The sequence below is a fragment of the Rhinolophus ferrumequinum genome, chromosome 11 (genome assembly GCF_004115265.2).
Source record: "Rhinolophus ferrumequinum isolate MPI-CBG mRhiFer1 chromosome 11, mRhiFer1_v1.p, whole genome shotgun sequence".
NCBI lineage: Eukaryota > Metazoa > Chordata > Mammalia > Chiroptera > Rhinolophidae > Rhinolophus > Rhinolophus ferrumequinum.
Window position 1 is genome coordinate 51,702,827 of NC_046294.1, and position 18,951 is coordinate 51,721,777.

The following is an 18,951-nucleotide window of genomic DNA, read 5'->3' on the forward strand; positions in this document are numbered from 1 at the left end:
AGGTCCTTAGCTTTCCCCCATAAGTTCCACCCAAAAGTTTCATCTCCTTATGGCTTTTATTCATCGTAATCTGTTCCATTTCTAAACTCCTAAACGCCATTTATTCATTTTTAAATTCATTCATTCAATAAACATCTGCTTATTTAATATGCTCACTAATTATGTACCAAGCCTTATGTTGAGTGCTAGGAATAAAGAAATAGGTAAGACAGTAAAGACCGTCTCTGCTTTCAAGAAGTTCAGTTTCATGGAGGAGATAGACAAGCATAAAGTTCCATGAAAATACAGTAATTTTGTGATAGACAGCAAGGGGGTACAGAAAGAGGCACAAAATACAGATTGGAAAGGCTTCAGAAAGGAGGTGATAGCTGGACTGATTTTTACAGGGTAAGTAGGAGTTAGCCAAGGAGGGAAAGTTGAGAAGGGGTTATAACAGGAAGTACTTCAACCGCAAAGACATAGAGGTATGAGAAAGTTCACTGGGTTTCACAACTTGTATTCTAGAGTTGGTACAACTGAGGTCCACAGGAAGGAAGACAGGTCCTCCGAAGTCACAGAGCCAACGGCTGTCAGAACTGAGATTAGGAGTTGGGTTTTGGTCTCCCACTCCAAAGTGCTTTCCCCTAATACCAATTACTAAGATTTGGGACTTTTCACATATATTGTTTCATTTGCTTTACACATGAGACAGGTATTAAGATCCCTATTTTAAAAGATACAAAAAAGAGAACAGTAGGAAATTGCCTAAGAGCCAAGTCGGTGGCAGAGCTGGGGCTTCACCCCAAGTGTCCGTAACTACCAGGCCAGTCTGCTTTCCATAATGCTAAGTATTACTGGTTTGTTCTTTTTAATCTGGGCCAGATAAAAACACAACATATAGAAGCAAACAGACGACTATGTAAGTGGCTTTTCTCACTGCGTCATTTCACAAGGGCTCAGGGCAAGGGCAACTTTGAAAAGAGTGAAACATTTTTTAAAAAGTCAAACAAGATTTATCAGGGAGAAATCGAGAGCTGCTAGGCTAGGGAACCAGAAACCTTGGCTGGAGAAAGCAATGCCACCTCACAGATTTGGCCAATTCAGTCACATCAAATCCTCTTTAGAAGCAGGTAGGTACAAAGAATAAATCAAAGGCTTTGTCAAATGATTGTTTCAAGCCCACAGACCAACCTAGTCCTTCCTTCGAATATAAATTATCTTGCAGTTTACTGAAGCACAAGAGCAAACTACCCTAATATGCCCCCATGTCTGGCCACTGAAAACTGTAAAATGTTGTTTCCACGCGAGAGCAAGAGCACGCGAGTGCTCTAATTACCGGAGCCCAAGCTGTGTTTTAACCCCCGTCCCGTCACTCTCCAGCTGTGTGATTTGGGGCAAGGTATTTAACATCCCTGAGCCTCAAATACCTTAACTGCAAAAAATGAGGATTATAATGTCTGTCTTTACAGGGTTAACATAATGAATAAGTGGGGAAAAAAAATCAAGAAAATACCTTGTTTGTCATTTGGTACATAGTCCAGACTTACAAAATGTTAGTTTCCCTTCCCTCTTTTCCTCTAACCAAGATGGCAGATCTGTCTTCCCTTTGGTCAATAGCAAACATATAAGTAATAATAATAATAATAATTAATAATAACAATAAAATAAATCACAGCACTCTTTCCTACCAAGTATGGACAAGGCCTCAGTCTTTCTCAACAAAACATTTCATACTATTCACTAGATGAAAGTTATCTGCCATCTACAAACCCACGCCTTGGGCTGAGAGATGCCCAGCCTTTGAAAGGAAAAGGCTCTCATCACACTCCCATCCTAATGTGGTATCCAATTAAGGCTGGTGAGACAGAGGAGGTGGGTACGGCGACAGGGTAAGGAGAAGTACAGTTTGTGGCTGTCGAGCATAGCTAGCCAGCCACACCGAGCAAGCTTATGACTGGGCTCTTTACAGCAACAAAATTCCATCTTTGCTCAACTAAGCACATACCAGAGGAAGGTTCAGAAAGCTGCAAAGTGCTTACGTAATTTCTCCAAGATCTCTTCGTCAGACATTTTAGGCTTCTTCTTCTGCTTCTCCGTATTCCGGGTCAGAGCATCTGGAGGAGTGGTATTAGTCTCAGTAGGTGAAATGGGAGATGTGGCCACGTCCCGAGTTGGAGTAATAGGTAGTGGTTCAATCACAGACCGTGTGTATACCTGCATTGTTGGTGCAAGAATGTGGCAAGGCCAACCTTTGTTAGCATTGGGAAGTGAAGCTCTGGAGCCTCTCTTAAATGTGTGTGTTAGAACATCCACAGAAGATCAAATCCCAAAAAACGCATCCCTTCTCCTAGGTCAAAATCTATGTTCCTCCTCCTCTGTGCCCAGGCCCATCCTCGATCTCAGTATCCACAACAGGGGTTAGTGAGAGTCTGAACACTGAAGATATTAATACAGGTGAGACACTCTCAAGAAAAATGATTTAAAGACAATTCTATCATCATATAGGAACCCGTATCATCTCAAAATTATATTCTTTCTCAAACTGAAATGAATATCCTGTATTCCCACTGCATTTTGCATTGTTAAGATAATACTTAACAGTATCTTCTTTTGAGTTACTCCCTCTTTAAAATATGAACCCTTGCAGAGAAGGAACTACGATTGTCCTTGATGAGGCTGTAGGGTATAGTCATTCAGACCAGACTCTGGAACCTGACTGCCTGGGCTTAAATCCCAAATCTTATTCTTACCATTTGTATGACCTTGAGCAGATTACTGAGCTTCTTTGTGCTTCAGTTTCCTCATTTGTAAAAGGGTGATATTTATGATACCTATCTGATGGCGTCGTAGTAATAAATTAATTAATGTGAAATGATTAAAACCATGCCCAACAGATTTTAAGCTTTCAAAATTTCGCTAATATTATTATATTTCCTATTCATTCATTACTTAAACATTTACTGAGAATCTACTCTTTCCCTTGCTGTGCAAAATCCTGCCCCATCCTCTATTCTTGTGAAGAAAGTCATAACTATAAGGCAGAAAGGGATAAATGTCATAAAAAATGAATAAACTACACACACACACACACACACACAATTGAGGTTCAGAAGACGTGATTATGAGTTATACTCCCTTTCCCCAGAAGACACTTCAAAGGCATTTATCAGACTTTTTTCATAAAAATACCACAACTATCTTCTGGCTAGTCTATACTCTCTATGAAGACAGCCATTCATACCTCAGTTCATGTGTCTAACCAGTTGCCTAACAAGAAACATGCATTCAGGTAAATGTTTGATAAATCAATGAATAAATAAATGGGATTCTTCAGCTAAATCTTGAAGGATGGACAGGATTTTAATAGGTGGAAATGGAAGAAAACTTAATTCACGACATTGAGATCAGAGACTAGAGCTTCCTGACTACTCAAGCATAATGATTTCTTAATTTTCTATTTTTATACCTGTAGACCAACCACATCTCCGGCACCTTAAGGCCTGTACTTTCACGTCTTGTCCTTCTTTCGTTCTCCTGACATGGCTCCTTGAGGGCACAACTCCTGCCTTTTCCTTCTCTAATCTCCTTCTTTGGCTCCCAGCACAGATCTGCACACACAAAAAGGCCACCATGCTATGGCGGGAAACAACCTGGACCTGGAGTCAATTACCTGCTTTCAGTTCTGGCTCTTTTGCTTACTAAGAGACTTTGGATACATCAATTCACCACTCCACATCTCAGCTTCTCCTTCTATAAATTAAGAATTAACAATGCCTTTTTAGGAAGGAATGCTATGAAGATCAAATTTATTGATTGCTTGATTCATTCATTCACTATTTACTGCTTTTCTGATACCTGCCAAGAACTATATTAAGCACTGCAAATACATATACACACACACATATATATGTATGTATGTATGTATGTACCTCTTCTATTTTTAAGAAGTTCATGATTTAGTAGGAATAAAATTTTTAAATGAACATGCTTACAAACCAAAAAAAGGCCATAGCAATGTGAGGTATCTTGACAATTCTCCGATTTTGAAGCTCATTTTCTTTAAGGTGACTTTGTGACCTACAGAAAGGGTGACTCCACAGATTCTGTTTATAAGTTCTCATCTTCAGAGGTCACCTAATCCCCCTGAATTTCCTCACAGCATGTCCCATAGTCAGTCAACCAACTTCTGCTTGAACATCTCCCTGAATGCTCTAATCCAAAGGCAGCCTTTTTATAAATGAAAAGACATCCTACTGAATGAGAAGTATTCACCAATGATACATATGATAAGGGGTTAATGTCCAAAATTTATAAAAAATTCATGCACCTCAACACCAAAAAAACAAATAACCCAATTAACAAATGGGCAGAGGACCTGAACAGACATTTTTCCAAAGAGAACATACAGATGGCCAATGGGCCTATGAAAAGATACTTAATGTCACTAATCATCAGAGAAATGCAAATAAAAACCACAATGAGATATCACCTCACACTTGACAGAATGGCCATCCTCAATAATGTGGAGAAACGGGATCCCTTGTGCACAACTTGTGGGATTGCAAATTAGTGCAGCCACTATGGAACAGTATGGAGGTTCCTCAAAAAAATTAAATATAGAACTACCTTATGACCCAACAATTCCACTCCTGGGTATTTATACAAAGAAATCCAAAACACTAATTTGAAAAGATATATGCACCCCTATGTTCACTGCAGCACTACTTACAATAGCTAAGATATGGAAGCAACCCAAGTGTCCATCAATAGACGACTGGATAAATAAGAGGTGATATATTTATACAATGGAATATTACTGTGCCATAGAAAAGAATGAAATCTTTCCATTTGCAAAAACATGGATGGACCTAGAGGGTATTATGCTAAGTAAGTCAGAGTGAGAAAGACAAATACTATACAATCTCACTTATATGTGAAATCTAAAGAACAAAATAAATGAACAAACAAAACAGAAAGAGACTCATAGATACAGAGAACAAGCTAACTAGATCGGAGGGGGGTTGAGGGGCTGCGTGAGAAAGGTGAAGGGATTCAAAAGTACAAATTGGTAACTGGAAAATAGTCACAGGGATATAAAATATAGTATGGGGAATATAGTCAATAATATTGTAAAAACTATGTAGGGTGTCAGGTGGGGGTACTAGACTTATTGAGGGGATCACTTGGTAAATTATATAAATGTCTAACCATTATGCTGTACACCTGAAAGTAATATAAAATAATACTGAGTGTCAACTATAATTGAAAAAGATAGTCACGGGGATGTAAAGTACAGCATAGGGAATATAGTCAATAATATTGGAATAACTATGTACAGTGTCAGACGAGGAATAGTCTTATTGGGGTCATCACTTTGTGAGGTATATAAATGTCTAATCACTATGTTGTTTTGTACACCTGAACCTAATAAAAATAAAATAAAACAAAAAAACAAAGGCAGCCTTTTTTTGTATTATCACAGAGGTTAAGCTCTAGATCATTCTTTCATTGTGAAGCTCTTGTCATAATAAAAAGTCCAAGCAAAGAGACACCAGTAGAGTAACATCTGATGATAGCTCAGTGCTCCATGATGCTAAATCAAGTAAAAGGCATGAGGCCCACGCTGTGCAAAGTGAGGGCAGAGGGACTGTGGCTATTTTGAGCTGCAAGAACCTCCAAGGAAGTGAAATAAAAATCACTGCCAACATTAGGCGTCAGAATGCACTCCGGATGTCCAGCATATTAATAGCACTAAGGTATTTATCCACTCCCTTGGGTCTTTCAGTATTATCAATGATGTTCTAAGAGGCTGAACGCTGCACATTTAACAGAGAAGGAAGGATCTGCAGCAGGCTAATTTGTTGCTTCCCGGGAGACTGGAGTAATTTATGTGAGTCCTGCACTAAGTAACATTAATGCTGTATAACTTCCTGTCTGTGGAAATCAGGCTAAGTAAACTAGGGCTGGGTTGGTATAAACACCGATTATTTAGGACACGTCGGTACTATCTGCAAATACACAATAAGTATATATACTCCTTATTGTCTTTCATCATAAAGAGAACGCCTTTCAATCAAGGTGGTTCAGTGCTCTCACCAGCTCCCAAATCTAATGACCCCTAGCAGAATACGAAACTTCGAGGCTCAGCACCAACCCTTGCCCTCCAAACTCTAATAAATCACAGAGCTGCCCACGCCCCCAAAGACTCACGGATTTTGTGTGCTCTGGGCGCGGAGCAATCACTGGAGGCGGGGCAGCATCGTCATCATCATCTTCGTCTTCGGAAACTGGTGGCACTGCGGGGGTCTCAGACACCGTCTTCACGTTCTGCACAGCGGAGGAAAGCCAGATTCATCAGGTCCAGCTGACGTGGAACTTCCGTTACCAGGATCCCACTCCCCAAGCCCAACCCAAAGAAACCTCTTCCGGACACCTCTGCTGAAAGCCACATCAGCCTCCACGCTCTCCTCCACCTTTGTGTAGCCAGTGAGGAACTCAGTCGGCTGCCCTCTCTTTTTTTAGTCCCTTTCTCACACCCAAAGCCCAGCTGGAGATTGGGAAGCTTCCCTAATCCAAACCCTGAAGACAAGATCATTGCTCCTTCTTATTCTATAAGGTTCACTCTCCACACTGAATAGGTAATACGGTACAAAATGTAGGGAAGGGATCAAGAGTTTGGAATTATAGGGAGTTTATCATTGTAATTTCTTGCGCCTTTCTGCTGTGGTTAATGGAAGTGCCGACAGGCTTTTGCCTCTCCTCCTTTTCCTTTCTTTACCAAATCCTTCTGCACCCATATGTCCTCAGGGACCCTTGCCTCAACCTGAAGATAGAACATCGGCAGCCCCTTCTCTCAAGAGATGAATGAGTTTCTCCCCAGACTGGATACCATCCATTTCACTACGCTTCGCCGTGTCCTGGAATGAACCTTACCAGCACCACTAATTGGATCTGCTATAATCTCAGCATCTGGATTTTCCCATGCAGACTCTAACAAAGCTGAACCAAGAGTGGCAGGTTTTAGGGGCAGGTCCAGGCAAAAACATCCTACCATTACTGTTTACAACACAGATTCAAGAAACAAAGTAGCTCCAAAACATGAGGTTTTTGATAGAGATTAAATGAATACAGCACAGGACCAGAGCAGCAATAGGGATATTTTAATATATATTGATATAATTCAACGGTTTGAGATATTTTTCAGAGCACCTACTTGGTGCTCAGTAAGATGGTGTGTTGGATACTGTTGACATAAAGGTACAAAGATGAAAAATGTGGTCCATGTCCTGAAGCAGCTGATCATCTGATATAGGAGACGGAGGGTGAGTTCCCCCTCCTGCCTGCCATTTGGGGCCTCTGGATTGAGGACAGCTGGGAGTCAGAATGACAGAGTAAGTGGAAAAACTTACCTAGTGGACTATTAGACTAGAGCTACTGTTACTGTGTGGGAGACTGGCCTTCACCACACTGGATGTACTAAGGTTAAGGAAAACTGGCAATCTCATAGATTTTTAACAGGACTTCCAGTGCCAGGCATAATTTAAAAAGTGACAGTGCCAGGTATGTGCAAGCAACTAGCCTTGGTGATCATGGGCAATGCACCTATCCTTTTGGTCTCAAGTTTTGTCACTTGAAGAATGTGAAGAAAAAGAAGTTGTATAATTTGAGAAGTGATCTTAGGTCACTTTCAGTTCTAAAATCCAATAGAGGTTCTTTCACTGTCAAAGCATAGGTTTTGCTGTTTTTATGCTTGAATTTCTTTTCTCCCCACTATTCCACTCAACAGAATTTTACTAGGAACCCAAAATGGGAATTGAAGTTAACTCAGCAGCCTCATCATCATTGGGCAGCCTTAGGGTTCCCTAATGTATACTATACACACTAGGTTTGTTGGTTCCCTAAAGCTCTATAGAGAAAGTGAGTCCATCACCTTTCTTAGCAATACATTCTGTTTTCCACAGGTGATAGCTTTGGGGAACACATTCTGTTTTCCACAGGTGATAGCTTTGGGTGCTAGTATTAACAACTACCAGAATCAAGAGATACAGATTTTTGTCCCAAATTTTTACTTCTTAAACCTGTGCCCTTGTGCAAGGCTGTCCTACTCTAAGCCTCAAGTTTCTCATCTCTAAAATGGGGATGATGACAGCAGCTCTCTGGCTAGCTCAAAGGGTCACTAGGAGGATGAAATGAAGTGATGTGAGTATAAGAATACTTTGTAAATGGTAAGGAGCTAGAAAGAGGTAAGGAATCAATTAAACTATCATTCTGTCTAATGACCACACACCTGTTTTTTTAAAAAAGCCAGTGACTTCAACTCATTCATTCACTGGGTACCAGGCTCTAGTTTACGGTCTGGGCCTATACTGAAGAACAAAATAAAGTCCCGGGTCTATGGCTTACATTTTAAAGAAGAGACAGTCAAAATTAATTAGCAAAGTATCAAGTAGTAATAATAAGATCAACATATGAGAGTAGAGATTGGTTGGAAGAAGGGAACTATTACTTTAGATAGACCAGTCATGGAATGGCCTCTCGAATGAAAAGTCATATAAGCAGTGGCCTGAATGAAATGAGAGAGCAATCCCTGGGATTCGCTGGGAAAAGAATATTCCTGGCAGATAGAAGAAGTAAAGAGATAGAAACATGCTTGGTGTGCCACAAAAACCTCTAGGAGGCGTATCTATGTTGCTGAGACATGCGTATGATTTAAAAACTGCTGGGTAAAACTTTGGGTAAAAACTTTGGGTAAAAAACAGTAGGGATGTCTGAGGTACTGGCCCAGGGATGCTCCTATCCACCACACCCCACCTTTGTCAGATTGGAGGTGCTTCCAGGGGGGGCCAGCTATCACTACATGGTCCAAGAGGCTCCCTTTCATTTGGAGGAGTGGGCAATACCCAGGCCTAGGTATGCTGTCAGTGACGTGACCTCCGAGAGGTGGTAGCATGACAGCGCCAACTGCTAGGACCTACTAGCCTAAGACTGCAGTTCTGGAAAGGGCAAACAAATGTCTGACTGAGCCTGTTCACAGGTACAGCTGACATTACAGAGAGGCCCCACACTACTCATACAGGCCTGGCTGTGTGCATACATAAAAGATTCAAAAGGGCCGAGCAAAAAGTTAAAGCTGGGACAGAACTGAAAGAGGTCTCAATGATTAATAGAACTAGAACGAAAATTAGCAAGAATATAGAAGATTTGAACAACACTATCAATCAACTCAACCTAGCTGAGATATACAGAACATTTCACCCTAGGTCTGCAGAATATACATTCTTTTTAACCACATATGGATCATTCTTCAGAATATACCATATGCGAGGCCATAAAACACATCTCAATAAATTTAAAAGGATTGAAAACACAAAAAAATGTATTCTTTGTCCACAATGGAATTAAATCAGAGTTCAACAACAGGAAAGACATTTCTCCAAAGAAGATAAACAAATGATCAATAAGCACATGAAAAGATGCGCAGTGTCATTACCCATGATTCGGAAATGCAAATCAAAACCACAATGAGATATCACGTCACACCCACTAAGATGGCTATATTCAAAAACAAACAATAACAAGTATAGGGGGAAGACAGGCAGAAACTGGAATCCTCATAATTGCTGGTGGGAGTGTAAAATGGTACCGCTTCTGTGGAAAATAGTCTGGTAGTTCTCAAAAGGTTAAGTATAGGTTAAGCATATGACCTAGCAATTCCACTCCTAGATATATACCCAATAGAAATAAAACATACATCCACATAAAAATTTGGACATGAATGTTCAGATGAGCATTATTCATAATAGCCAAAAAGTGGAAACAACCCAAATGCCCATTAATTGATGAATGGATAAAAAAAAAGTAATATAGCAATACAATGGAATATTAGTCAGACATAAAAAGGAATGAAGTACTGATACATACCACAACATGGATGAACCTCACAAACTTTATGCTAAATAAAAGAAGCCGGACACAAAAGACTATATGTTGGATTAGTCTATTTATGTAAAATGTGTAGAAAAGATAACTTTATATAGACAGAAAGAAGATCAGCGGTTTCCTAGGGACAGGTATAGGAGTTTGAATGACCTGTAAAAGGACACAAGGGAACTTTTTTGGGGGAAGGGAATGTTCTAAACCTAGACTGTGGTGACAGCTGCGCAAGTTTATAAAATTAACAAAATCATTGAATTGTACAATTAGTATGGGTGAAATTCATAGTATGTCATTAATACCTCAAAAAAACTGCTTTCTAAAAGTAAAAATTTTAAATTATACATAAAGTCAGTAGGTTCTCATTATACATTTTAGATAATATAGAAATATATAAGGAGTTAAAAGTGAACATTCCTCAGGAATGCCTGGTAAAGATGGCAGGTTGAACACAGGCACCTATTTCTTGAAATCTCACTAGAAATACAATAAAGGAATGTCTTAAAGGCATTAAACCCAAAAGGATGGAGAGAACAGGAAGAGGCAAGAGCAGCAAAAAAGGAGGCAATGACAGATGGATAAGCAGTAACTGACTCAAGGCTGAATCCAAAGGTGACAGTGGGTAAAGCTGATCTATGTATCTATGCTGCAGAATCTCCAAAAGGCTCAGGAATCGGTAGCACCATATACTTCTGAAACTGGAGATGCAGTGGAGGGGGAGGGGAGAGTACTACAGGCAGATTCAACTAAAGTTATTTCAGTTGCAGTTAGATCCCTACATCTCTTCCTCTACTCTACACCACTGAGTCCTTGCCCTTCCCTTTCCCAGCAGAAAACCGGAGGTTTATTCTCCGCAGGAGGTGAAACAGAGGACGTCTGGATAGAAATGTCAGCATAGTTAAATATAAGAGTATCATATCAAAAAAGCAGGGTCATTAAGTGGATATATGCATACTGAATGCTGAGACCCTTAGCTCTCTCCCCTTACTAGGCTCCTAGTATGTTGTCATGGAAAAGCAAGTAGGGGAAAGATTTTTCTCCCCCCATTTAGCAAACGTATAAGAAATTTACGTTTGGGGTGAAGAAATTTATTTGGGGTGAAGAAATGTAATTTTTCTTCCACTGCAGAGCTACTTTTCCCCTTCCTTGTACCTATTGTCGAGATAACGGAGTTAAGTCGGGTTCTGCTCCGCTTCCCACACCAGGAGTTCTCCTCAAGTAGGTAATTTACTTTCTCTAGAAAATTATCTGGTTTAAGCTTAGAGCCAATGGTAAAGGAAGATCCCATGACAGCTGTCAATTATGAGGATTTTAGTCCTATGTGACGTTTTAATCTAATACGTGGGTAAAAATAATATTTTTTAAGTGAATATTCTTAATCACTAACAATTCTGGTGGTAATTATTATTACTATTTGTTGTTTAGCTTTTCAGAGATTATCCGTGAGTGGTAAACCTAGATCTTCACTTGTCCAAACATGTCTTTATTTTGACCTCATGCTTGAATGCTAGTTTGATTAGGTATAGAAGTCTTGTTTCTAAATCATTTCCCTCCTACCGCTGAAGATAACCGCTCCTTTGTTCACTGTTGTTAATGAGGGGCATTAGCTCTACATTCTCTTGAAAGCTTTGAAGATCTTTCTCTTTATCCTAAAATACTAGAAGTCAAAATTCTGCTACCTCTGCCCACTGTAACACGGAGACTGTCCCTGCTGTTTCAAATGCAGAATTTTAATTAATTTACCCTTGAAGGTAACCTAGGACTCCTTCCTGCTTCTTATGTATATTCTCTCAGCCCACTTTCTCTGGAGCTACTCTTACCTCTGTAGGAGTTTCCACTTCCATACACTTTAAGCTGTGGTTTCTGCAGCTCTGATCAATCTTATCTGCTTTCTACCCTCCATGAATTCCTGACAAGGGTTCAGTTTTGTCTTGTTTTTGTTTTGGAGCACTATTTTGAATCTATTTTTAAATATATCTTCTCTGATATGAAGAAATTTAGAATAGCGAAACAGAGAGAAACACATGAATGAATCCATTCCATTACCTCGATCCAACTTCCAGAGGAATCTTTCTAAGATGTTAGTTTAGACTAAAATGTACATCCACCTACGTGCATGCATCTCCTATTTAAAATATTCCTTAGCTCCAGCACAAAGCCCAAGTCCTTTGACCAGACGTGATGGATCCTTAACTTGGCTTTTGTTCATGCTCCCTCAGACAAGAAAGCATGGCCCTTTCCTCTGCATGGTGTCGCTACCTGTGTTTACCTGACACTAACTATATTATAAATCCTTGATTATGTGTTCTGACTCCTCGCGAAATTGTGAGATCAAGAGCAAAAACCCTACCAGTCCTTGACTCCCCAGCCTATCACATAGATGTTCATAGATGTTTATAAACGAGAATTCGGGCACTAAAAGGCATAGATCTCAGACCAATGAGCCACAAATAACAGAATTTTAAAGCTAGAAGGCCCTTAAAGATTGTGTTTCTTAAATGAACAGATTGTAGGGCCCAACAGTTCTGTGCAAACTTCCCTGTACCACCAGGCAGAATAAGTCACTCCATCAAATGTGACCCCCACTGTGTATTATTTATACCTCTCTTGCAGCCCTTATCCCTCTAGTCTGTTATTAATTTTTCCCTCAAGGATTGAGATACTGCATTTTCATTTTTGTATCTCTAACATCTGGGCACAAAGAAGGGACGAAGTAAATATTTATAGTATGAATGAATAAATGAATGATCGGGAGAACTGAATTTTATATTGGTTTCTATTAATTCATTCAAGGGTAGGGAGCAAGTCACTTAATCTCTCTGAGGCTCAATGTCTGTGTTATGGGGATAATAACCCTGCCCAATTATTTCACAAATCAAGTAAAATGATCTGTACGAAACCAATATGGAAAATAATGACATGCTACTGCAATACAAACCACATCCCCATAGTGTAAAACTGGTAAGGAAATACAGAGTACTGAGCCACAAATGGGACAAATGTTCTAAAATGGGAGAGAAAATGTCCTTGACAGCCTGAGTGGTTGTAATTGTAGATATTAAACCAGTACAGGTTTCTACCAAGCAGGTGTTATCCTCTCTGCCATATGGCAGGAGCCCCAGGGCTTCTCCTCCTCACTAACGAACAACATAGCTATGGCTTTACTGCCGTCTCCTTTATTAAACCTTTCTGACATCTTCTTTCTCAGTCCACCGCCATGATGAAAAGAATCCTGGGCTGGCATTTGGAAGACCCTCGTTCTAATCTAGTTCTGCCACAAGAGCCCATTATGAGTCTTCGGGAAAGTCTGTTTTTCTCCCTGTGAAATGGGAATAACACTTTCTTCACAAGGCAATTGTGAGGACTAGTTATGCTAACATACATAAAGTTATTAGCACAGTGCCTGGCACATACTAGCCACTCAATATACAATAGCTGTCACTCCTCCTATAAAAGCAGAAAGATATTTGAGCCACAAAGCACAGCTCAGCTTTGTTCAAGCCCCTTCTTCAACAATTTACTGTTCAATGATGGTAAGCACCTCCCAAAGATCTCAACATTTGCAAATTCTTCCCTATATTTTAATTACATCTCTTCCATTGGATGAAAGAATGAATCAAGGGAAAACACGGCCGACTGGGAATCTGATACCTCTTGCCATTAATCCTGTTCAATTTCAGTTTTTATCATCTACTATACAAAGATAAGAACCCACCTCATTAAGCTCCTATGAGGATTAAAGGAAATAGTGAATAAGAAAGAACCCAGTATGCACCAAGGTACTGGACATGTGAACATTTTTTATGATTGATAACAATATAAATGACTCAGAGTAAACCAATCCCCTCTGCTGGAAGCATGGTTCACAGTATTCTGATGCTGACCCAACATTGTGTTAGAACTTACTCCTCTCCTGCTTAAAATCATTCAATAACTTCTCATTCCCTTGAAGATAAAGTTAGAACTCCTACATGATCTGACCTGCTTACCATTCCTCCTTTCCACTCTCTTCTACTCCCTTCACACTTCACATTCCAATCATAACAAACTACTCGCATTACTCTGTACAAAGCATACCATGCAAACCTCCTTGTCTTGGCACATGCTATTTATTCTGTCTCTGTCTGGCATATCCTCGTCGCTTCTTAATTCTTGCCCCCAGATAACTAATCCATTCAGCTCAGACTCTACCATCAAGAAATTTTCTCTTATACACGCAAATTTTCATTAAGTGGTTACTTGCCAGATGCCCTGATACAGCAATCAACAAATGAGACACAGCCCCTGGCCTCATAAGTTTTAGCACACTGCACTGTAACTGTTTGTTTGTGCCTTCCTGTTGTTCAGAAAACTAGGAGATGATTAGGAGTTGAAACAATGTCTGATTCATCCCTACATTGCCACTTCTACACAGGACTTGGCATAGAGTAGGAGCTTTGCAAATGTTTAGTAAATCAAAATGGCATAACCACCATTATACAAGAGATAACATCAGGTATAAAGAATTCACACACACACACACACACACACACACACACACAAGGTCTGACAATTTGTAAACTTGTTGCAACAATGTTACTAACCACTTTTGATATCAGAAGGATTATTCATTATGAATTTGTACCAACTGGACAATTAACCAAGTTTACTATTTGGAAGTGCTGAAAAGACTATGTGAAAAAGTTATTAAACGACCTGAACTCTGAACTTTTCACCAACAATTCATGGCTCTTGCATCACAATAATGCACCAGCTCACATCGTACTGTCTGTGAGGGAGTTTTTAGCCAGTAAACAAATGACTGTATTGGAACACCCTCCCTATTCACCTGATCTGACCCCAATGATGTCTTTCTTTACCCGAAGACAAAGGAAATATTGAAAGGAAGACATTTTGATGACATTCAGGACATCCAGGGTAATACAAAGGCAGCTCTGATGTCCATTCCAGAAAAGGAGTTCCAAAATTGCTTTGAAGGGTGGACTAGGCGCTGGCATCGGTGCATAGCTTCCCAAGGGGAATACTTCGAAGGTGACCGCAATGATATTCAGCAAAGAGGTATGTAGCACTTTTTCTAGGATGAGTTCGTGAACTTAATTGTCTGACCGTGTGTGTGTGTGTGTGTGTGTGTGTGTGTGTGTGTGTGACAACTTACTATTTAAAGACCCCTTCAAACACATCAACATCTCATTTTATCTGCTCTGGAAAACAGAATTTGTAAGTTGAGAGAGTCAGACGGGCCTTTGAGGTCGTGTAGGTTTCACTCCAGCCAATTCATCAATGATTTAAGAGATGTTATCCCTTTAAGAGACAGGACATTCACTACAACTTCAGAGGACAGAATGGATAACCTTAAGTGGACAGAATCTGTTCCCTTCAGCAATGAGTCCTAATCCTGGTTTTGTACACCCTACCAACCAAAGAAAGAGAATTCTCTTCTAAATTCCGGTTGTTGAAGACATGTTCAGGTAAAGCAAAGTGTATCATCCCTTTTATTGATGGAAAGAACTCAAGCTCAGGCAGGCAAACTGGCTTTCCCAAGGTTCAAAGCTACAAATGAAAACCTGAGCCTAAAAGCCAGTTCTTGTGGTTCCAAAGCGAGGATTTCCAGAACATTAAAAAATTAAACTTGGAAGGGATACCTACTATTTCTTAAGTTCAATTCCTCACTGTGCAGATAGGAACTCTGAGGCCAGGAGGGGGAACGACCCAGATGAGTGCCTCCCAGCCCAGGCTCTGCACCAGTCACACGGCCAGGGTCCCCAACCACCGTACCTGCCCATATTGAAATGGAGGAAATAAAGACTTACCAAAGTGTTGGAAGAATTATAATCCTCAGCTAATTTATCTGCAAAGGGAAAAAGAGGGGACTCAGTCAGTAAACAATTATAGTTCATCTATTCGTGAGAACTATGGAAACCCATCCAATTAAGCATTTGCCAGGCTCAGAGAATAATACAATATTATTGGTGCTATGGACCCAACACCATGAGAAGCACGTTAAACACATGACCTCTTTAAATCTTCACTACAGTTCTATCAGTATATCAGTATATCTGCTTTTCTAGATTTGGAAACCGAAGCTCAGAGACATTAAGTAATTTGCCCAGGGTACACACAGTTCAAATAGGAGTCAAGATGTGAATCCTGGTCAAATTGTAAATACTATGATAAAGCTGTATGCACATCATCAATTATATCATCACCAGGCCTGAACGGTCAAGGAAATTTCCTGCAATCTGAAAGAAAGGGAAATAATTCAGGGTTGGCCCTGCCCCGAGCCATCCCTGACAAATTATGACCAGCCTGCAGCTTCAGTTTTTAGAAAAGATCTTCTACATACATGTCTATTCCCCACAGGGAGAGAAAGACCGAGGCTTAGGAAAAGAGAGGAATTAATCATGTCAAGCCTAATTAAAGGCAGGGTCTTGTTTCTACTAAGAGATTCGCGTTCTCTCACTGAGGCAATTATCATATTTCATTGATTCTAAGATGGACATGTTTTACATGAACGTCTCTGAAATAGAGCACTGTCCTACAGCCAAAGGCATTTCATGTTTTAATTGGCAACCTCTTCTCTTTCGTGGTATATAAAATAATGGTGCCTCTTACGACCAATGATATCTTAGACTTAATGAAATATGAAACATACACCCAGTAGTGATCTTAGCAAGAAGATAAGTTTAAAGACCAAGTGTTGCATTTAGTTTTATTCTTTAACTCCTAAAGATACAAGAAGACAGTGATTTTGCCGGTTCTCCACCAATGGAATTAAGGAGGGGAACTAGTCTACCAAATCCAAAACACTCGTCACCAACAGCCAAACCCAAAGAATGTCCAAGATTCCAACTCCATTATATAAGAAAAGGCCAGGCACAGCTTCTTTGGTCCAATGACAAATAATGAACCCACAAGCTGCAACAATATGTTCTTCAAACAAACTCTGAATAGCCAGCTGGACCCTGGCTGGAGAAATCAATTCAGGATATACTTAAACATAATATATTTGTTTTTCTTGTCCAAAAGAACATCAACTTAGGCAGAGCACAGTGCAATACTATGCTTTCACTGCACCATTTCCAACCTTATGCATTGCTAGTGTCTTTGAGGACTAGGTTATTCCGGTAATAAATATATCTTCGCCATATAAAAAACAAGTAAGCGTTGCTTCTTTTAAACGGGATGTATAATTTCTATATGTCAACATCAAATTCCATAGCACAGAATGACAGAGCAGAAATTACTTCCAACCCCTTCGTTTCACAAATGAGGAAACTAATGTTCAGAGAGGGAAAAAAACTGGTTCAAGATTGCATCAATCAGTGGCAAAAGTAGGGCTAACACCCAGAACAGGGAGTTGTCAATCTAGTCTGTTTTTTGCCTATTATATTAGCTACTAATTGGTACAAAAAATAAAGTGCTGAAAAAATAGAAAACCTGACGCAAAAATTGGCAGGGACGATTATGCTTGGGCTATCGACAGCAAAGGGCTTGAAGGCCCAAGTTTAAAGCACATTGCCATCACACATCGGTTGGATCACCCTGAGTAAGTCACTTAGTTTCTCTGAGCCTAATTAATTTCTCTGAATCTGTAAATGGGGATAATAATCCTTGCCCTACCAACCCCATAAGGCCATTATGGGAATCAAATGACATAATTCATATACAAGCATATACAAATTAAGGTAGTGTTATCATAATTAATAATACAAGAGGGAAAACAGGAAAAGGACAGAAGTGACATTCAAAATAAACTGTGCCAAATATACAATTTGGCCTAGAGTTGATCCTGGTTTTCAACTTCTAGAAAATTAAAACTCCTGCATGCATGCATGCACGCACACACACGCACAGGCACACACACATATACACCTATACTCAATGGTATTCACATATGCACGCACAGGTGAACATACACACAATTAGCTGAATGTCTATATCGATACATATATTCGTTCATGAATATTTAAGTGGACTTTAATTCCAAACATGCAAACCTACAGAGCTACGCTTCCATACATACACTTGTACATATCTACACACATGTACACATAAAAAAAGAAATGCTTCCACTCACTTATATGTGGAATCTAAAGAATAGAATAAATGAATGAACTAATAAGAAACAGTCTCAGAGACATAGAGGAAAAACTGAGGGTTGCTAGATGTGGGGGGTGGGGATAAGGGGGAAGGTGAGGGGATTAGAAAGCACAGTCGGTAACCACAAGATTGCCACGGGGATACGAAAGGCAGTTTGGGGAATATAATCAATAATGTAAAGATTTGGTAGGGTATCCGATGGACACTTGTCTTATTAGGGAGACCACCTCAGGGATGGTGTAGACGCCTGATCACTGCACTGGACACTTGAAGCTGAATAATAATGAATGTCAACTACAATGTTATACATATATATAGTTACAAGCAGCGGAGTACAGCATTAGGAATAGAGACAGTGGACATGTAATGGCTGTGTGCGATGTCAGAGGGGTAGTGGATGGGGGAGGGGGGTTATCACTTTGTGAGGAGTACAAATGATAAATGTCTAACTATTACACTGTTTTGTACACCTGAAACTAAAGAAAGAGAGAGAGAGAGAGAGAGAGAGAGAGAGAGAGAGAGAGAGAGAAAGAAAGAAGAAAGAAAAGAAAGAAAGAAAGAAAGAAGAAAGAAAGAAAAGAAAAAGAAAGAAAGAAAGAAAGAAAGAAAGAGAAAGAAAAGAGAAAGATAAGAAGAGAGAAGAAAGAAATGCTTTCAAAGACTTTGCTGCTGAGGCTTCAAATCTAGATTCTAATCTCGTGTCTCCATGACAAAGTACCTAAAACACAAGCCCTGATCTCCTGACTGGAAACCTTGCTCCTAGTACCCCTCAACCCCAATTTCTCCTTGGAATGACCCAGTCCTTCAATGGGACAAGTAAGACAGACCCAGCGGGGCCAGACGTGAAGAAGGAAGTACTGCTGGGAACATGCATGACCTCTCCTGGACACCACACGGCAGCAGGGGCAAAGCTGCAGTCTGTCATCCTTACCATCTGTG

General features: G+C 39.9%; 1 protein-coding gene across 6 annotated transcripts in view; it reads right to left on the reverse strand.

The window, feature by feature from the left end:
• Positions 1–18,951, reverse strand: part of PAK1 (p21 (RAC1) activated kinase 1) — a 132,862-nt gene that overhangs the window by 23,315 nt on the left and 90,596 nt on the right. For all 6 annotated transcript variants that reach the window (XM_033121712.1, XM_033121711.1, XM_033121713.1 and 3 more), the window contains 3 exons: positions 15,723–15,760; positions 6,190–6,306; positions 2,019–2,193 (listed from right to left, as the gene is read on the reverse strand). In XM_033121712.1, coding sequence (XP_032977603.1) covers positions 2,019–2,193; positions 6,190–6,306; positions 15,723–15,760 — 330 coding nt within the window. The remainder of the gene's footprint in view (positions 1–2,018; positions 2,194–6,189; positions 6,307–15,722; positions 15,761–18,951) is intronic.